Source organism: Lithobates pipiens, unplaced genomic scaffold (assembly GCF_037356315.1).
Source record: "Lithobates pipiens isolate NorthernLeopardFrog02 unplaced genomic scaffold, aLitPip1_a1.2 Scaffold_8, whole genome shotgun sequence".
In the NCBI taxonomy this organism is placed as follows: Eukaryota; Metazoa; Chordata; class Amphibia; order Anura; family Ranidae; genus Lithobates; species Lithobates pipiens.
Window position 1 is genome coordinate 471,276,846 of NW_027507903.1, and position 6,000 is coordinate 471,282,845.

The following is a 6,000-nucleotide window of genomic DNA, read 5'->3' on the forward strand; positions in this document are numbered from 1 at the left end:
AATAATAAACATTTTACAAAGCTAATATCTCCTAGAACCCCAAGAGTGCATTTCCTATTTTCTAGAAAAGGTGGACTAAGCCTTTAAAGTGGACCTATCACACACACACACACACACATATATATATATATATATATATATATATATATATATATATATATATTTGATATATATTTTTTGTTAAAATGGTTCTAAAGGCTGAAGGTTTATTTACCTTCATGCATTCTTTGCATGAAGGTAAAAAAAACCTTCTGTGTGCAGCTCCCCCTCCCCCTGCCCTCCAATTACTTACCTGATCCAGAAATATGCTCTCCAGCTCTCTTCCTCCTCATTGGCTCAAACACAGCATCAGGAGCCATTGGGAGCGAGCATGCACAAGTGCCCCCAGAGCAAGCAGCTTGCTCTGGGGACACTCAGACGCACCCTGAAATTTTGCCCAACCCTAATACCAATCCAAATTCTAATTCTAGAGTGCAATCTAACCCCCAAAATTTAACACCAGAATTCGACCTAAGCCTAACATCAAAGTCTAACTCTGCAATTCAACCTAACCCCTAACCCAAATACCAAAGTCTCACCCTACAATTCAACCTAACCCTAATACCAAAATCTAATCCTTGAATTAAGCCCTAAACCTAACACAAAAGTCTAACGCTAGAATCCAACCTAATTCTTAACCCAAACTCTAAAATCTAACCCTAGATATGAAAGTAACTCTTAAAGTAGTTTTAAAGGCTCAAGGATTTTTTAGCTTCATGCATTCTTTGTATGAAGGTAAAAAACATTCTGGGAACAACCCCCCCCCAAGTCCCCCAAATACTTGCCTGAGCCTGATCTGGATCCAGCAATGTGCATCATAGCAGCTGCTATGCCAGCTCTCTCCCTTCTCATTGGCTCAGACACAGGAGCAGGAGCCATTGGCTTCCCCTGCTGTCAATGACAGCTAGTGAGGGGGGAGTAGGGGTGGGGCTGAGCTCCGTTCTTGGTATCTTATGCATACACAGAGCGGGGCTTGGGAGCGAGCATGCAGAAGTGCTCCCAGAGCAAGTGGCTTGCTATGAGGGCACACAGCAGTGGTGGAAGAGCGAAGATCGCCAGCAGGGCACTCGAGAAGAGGAAAATCAGGGCTGTTTTGTGCAAAACTATTGCACAGAGCAGGTAAGTATAACATCGTTGTTATTTAAAAAAAATCCTTTAGTATCACTTTAATTGCAGAATGCTAAATAATGTGTTTTTGCATCCTTTCTAGGTATATATTGCCTTTCATAGACATGCCGGTTCTCACCCTAATGCCCCGTACACACAATCCGAAAATCGGACGACAGATCATCTGACATTTTTCGCTTACTAGTTGCAAGTAGAAATTGAATAGGTTATTAACCTCCCTGGTGGTATGATTAGTTCTGATTTTAGGTGCTGAAAGCGGTACAATTATTTTGCATGGAAATTTGGCGTTTTATATTGTAGGCCTGCAATTCTTAGGTATAACTCTCTTAAATCTGTTCAAACAAGAGTCTAGCAGACATCCCGGGTATGATAAAGTTTATAATATAATAAATAATAATAACAATTATTCAATAATGTAATCAAATCCAAAAACACTGAAATTTGCTCATTTGCAGAATTGTCGCTGTCATTAGATTTAGTGTTTGATGACGAATTTCCCCACAAATTGCTATCGCTCAATTCTGCAAGTGATTATAATTTATTATCGCTGTTTTCTAGTTGGTCTAAAATCACTTTTGACATAAAGGGAAAGTTTTTGGTTGCTATGGGCAATCTCCAAATTCCAGGGAGAAAAAACAGTATTTATAATATAAAAGTGCATGCAGGGCACTGCACAGACCACTAGGGACAAAGGGGGTGTGTAATTTTTTTATACAGTACTGTAATCTGTAAGATTACAGTACTGTGTGTGTTTTGACTTTTTTGAATTTGGCGCTGATCTCCGCTCCCGTGCGCCGTAACGTTGCAGGGAACGGAGCTCGGCGGCACTCGGGCACTGTGTGAAGCGAGCGAAGGACAGCTCGATCACACAGCACGGAGGACATCGCTGGATCCAGTGGACAAGGTAAGTAAGTCTCCCTGTATCCTCCCTGTATCCAGTGATGCGATCCCGAGTCTGGCTCGGGGTTACCGCTTATGGTACTGAAATCCCAACCCGAGCCACACTCGGGATCACCGCCAGGGAGGTTAAAGTCACGAAAATTCTCATACGATACAATAAAAAATCGGAAGTGATGTCATGTGTTGTAGCGTATTTGTATTGTATTTTCGGATGACATCTGTACTGACTAAATGAAAATCGTATGATCTGGTATCGTACGAGGAAATTTTTTGTGCTTGTCTGATCTAATAGATGTAGATGTAATAGATCTAATGTCAGATGAACTGTCGTGATCGGCTCTCGAAAGCTCTGTACTAACGATCCAATTATGTTTCATCGGATCAAAAGCGTTATTTTTCATCTGATTTTTTAGATTGTGTGTATGGGCCTTAAGATTCCATGCACGCTGGCTTAAAAAACTTCTGCTTCTACAGGAGTTTTGTGTTTTTCCTATAGAAGCAGCACTATGTTGTCCTATGTGTCCATGCACATTAAGATGAATACAGGCATTTTGAGCTCAGCGTTTAGAGGCACGAAAGAAAACCTTTCTGGTTTGCATTTCTGATTGGATCTTTCTGGCAGAAAAAAACGCTAAACTTTCCTAAACTCGCCAAAACTTTGTACAAAAATGCTCTATATGAGCATTTTTGTCTCTGCCAGGGGAACTGGCATTTTTTAAGCTCAGTGTGCATTGTGCCTAACAATGCTTTAACCTGCTCATCTCTCCAGAAGATCAGCACCATTTCTGTTCAGGCAGCAAAGGTGGAGCTTTTCTAAAAATGTATCCTGTTGAGCTATATTCACGTTTGCATGGGTGCCGATAGTTTGTGGGCGCATAAATATTGTGGGCTATAAAGGCAAACAAACTGGTCAGTTAGCTGCAGCAAGTGTGTATGTAGCCAGAACTACACAGAAACCCAACCCCAGATTTGCACTCTGTTTGCGTCCAGGGTCGGAGGCTATTTTCGCATATAACTGCTCCAGTGAAGAGTTACATGCGAACAACGGTGGTGCTGGCTCTTGATTTTGTGAGAATGTTGTAGACTAGACAGGTCCTCTTTAGTAAATACAAAATTACCTCTATATTTAATCACATCAGTCAATCTAGATGAATCAGCAGAGGATAATGGCAGACAGACATAGATATAAAATAATGGGTTCATAGTAATATAAGAGGACACAGAGTCAATAAATTGACTGCAACCCTCACCCTGGTCTCACCTTGAAAAGCACAAGGGCATGGATGGAGTCCACGGGAATCTCTAATTCTTGGAAGGCCTCCATCATTTTGGAATAGGTCATATTCCCTTCTGGTGCCATAGACTGAAACATTTCCTCAAGGCGCGTGCACAGAAGGTTAAGAGAAGATAACTAGTGACATATTTACACAATTCATATTCAAATAGAGTGGTTATTAAAGTTATCTCTATTATACAAAAAAGGGCAGTGACAGCCGGTAACCCATAGCAACTGCATTCTGCTAGCCATCAGCTGGGAATATTTGAAATAGGAAAAGATGAATTCTGATTGGTTGCTGGGGGTTACCACTGCACTTCACTCTCCACTTGGTTGAGTGCAGCCTCAGCACTTTTGCGAACTAGTTATTTGATTTTTGTGTAGCAGATGAATGTAGGATATGCGCTGCATCCATGTGTTAGGGCTGACCAATGGGTCAAACCAACCTTAGAGTAACCCTAACTTGGCTTAGTCAGCCTAAGAACAGAAACCAAATGTTTTTACTCATCAAAGCCTCTTTTGTGTCCCTCTCTGATTCAGTTTCACATTTTTCCTGCCTTTCCCTAACTTGATGGCCAAGCACCCCCACCCATTGAAAGGCCTCTACACTTAGGCTGTGTCATTAAAAGGCTAGTTCATTTACAAAAAACCTGCCTATACAGTATTGGGATGTTTGTAGATTTAAAAAAAAACGTGCGGCTCTGACTAAGGATTATTAATACTCTTGCTATAGGTGTAGGCCATTTACATACCTTATGAAGCAAAACTGGAAGAATCCCAGGACATTGCTAAGTGAGGCCTAGTCATTACTGCACACCTCCACCATCACAGGAGTTGACTAGGCCTCACTTAGCAACGTCCTGGGAGTATTCCAGTCAGGCTATGTAAATGGCCTACACCTATAGCAAGGGATTTATTCAACTTTAGTCAGAGCTGAACAGTTTGTTGTTATCTACAGACTCTATCTGCATAGGCAGTTTTGTGGTAAAGGTGAACTATCCATTTAATGGTTGTGGTGGCAGGGTTTAGGCCTGCAGTCAGTGGTTGTCAGGTCCCAGTATCAAAGTGAATCCAAATCTGAAAAGAGCATGGAAGCTTATCTGCGGGTGTCCTGTGATGTGTGGGCTTACGCTCCATTTACACCAATGTGTCGTTACAAGCTTTTTGCAGAAACGCAGGACATTATTTTTAACATGGGTTCCTATGAAACATGGTCACATCAATGCATTTTTGTGCCTCTGTGTTTTGGAAAGGGTCAGGGACTTTTTTTAAACATAAAACGCTACTTATTTTTGCGTTTTTGGTTCAATAGACTTCACTGGAGAAGCTACAGAAAAGTACACCTTGTGCTTTTACCGTGTTTTTAATCTGCCCAACAACAAATTTGCCCCTAAAAACCGAAAAATCGTGGTAAATTTGTGGTTAAAAAACGCGGAAAGCACAGCAAAAAGCTGCAGAAATGCTCAAAAGCTACATGCATAGATGTAAATCAAACCTTAGGCATAAAGCTTAGGCATAAAGCTAAACCGTTGATCCCTGCTGAGTTGGAGGATGACAAGTCCATGTCTGCACACTGTGCAGGGATGGACCTGTCAGATCTCTGCTCTTTTCTATGGGGGATCGGATGACTACGGGCCGCCTGTCCGTTTTCATCCGATCCGATCGTCGGATGGAAAATAGGGTTTCCATTCGTCTGGATTTTGCGGAGTGGATCGGATGTCAGCTGAAAAAACTGACAGGCGGATCTGAATGGTCCACACATGTGAAATGCGAATTGAATGCGGCTTTCCTCACATCCAATTTGCATTACAGGAGAGTGTGACCGTCTCTCAATGGAGCCGGTTCACACATCTCTGTGGGGGCTGCAGAGCCCACAGCAGAAGGGTCCTGTGCATCTTTGGACCTGTTTCAGGTCCAAATTCAGGCATTGAACGGAGACAAACAGACCCCCTGCTATGCCCCACGTCATACATAGTGTGAACCCAGCCTTAAGAAGGATCACAGAACCACTTTATGGGGACCATACACATTTCAATGATGTTATTGTGTGTGATCCAAAGGACTGAAGCGGTAAACAAACGAATAATTATAACTTCCCTTCCCATTAAGACTCAATTGAAATTGGATTTCTATCAAACAGATTCCGAGGGCTAGGGCAGAAAATGATCAATCCTTTTGCATTGATAGGTAACACCACAATGCTTTGGTCATGATTTTGATTTATCAGATTATGATACTGCATGGTGAAAAACGCACAACATGCGATTAATTCTATCTTCTAACTACCAATCGAAAATCTACTTCCCCATATGTGGCATATTGATCGAATAGGTTGTCGACCATAGATTGATTATTCCTATGAGGCAAGATCGATCAAAAAAGAGCTTGTATGGTCACCATTATTGGGATACTATTTTCTGGCTGATGGTGGCTGTTAGTAACAATAAACTGCCAGCTGATAATTGTATATGTGTATTTGTGTGTGTCTGTGTGTGTCTCTGTGTGTATATATAAATATGTGTGTACCTGATGCTCCCAACACCTATCGCACACTCTTATGATGAAGGATATTTAACGTCCATGTTGCTGCACGACGGTCCTGTGCTGTCGCTATGTCTGCCAACTGTCTCAGTCCCTCTCTCACACTGAGGACTCTC

General features: G+C 41.9%; 1 protein-coding gene across 1 annotated transcript in view; it reads right to left on the reverse strand.

Moving 5' to 3' along the window:
* Positions 1-3,490, reverse strand: part of PLCZ1 (phospholipase C zeta 1) — a 73,404-nt gene extending 69,914 nt beyond the window's left edge. The window contains exon 1 of the mRNA XM_077468641.1: positions 3,329-3,490. Within this exon, the coding sequence (XP_077324767.1) occupies positions 3,329-3,439 (111 nt within the window). The 5' untranslated portion in view covers positions 3,440-3,490. The remainder of the gene's footprint in view (positions 1-3,328) is intronic.
* Positions 3,491-6,000: the final 2,510 nt, after the last annotated feature.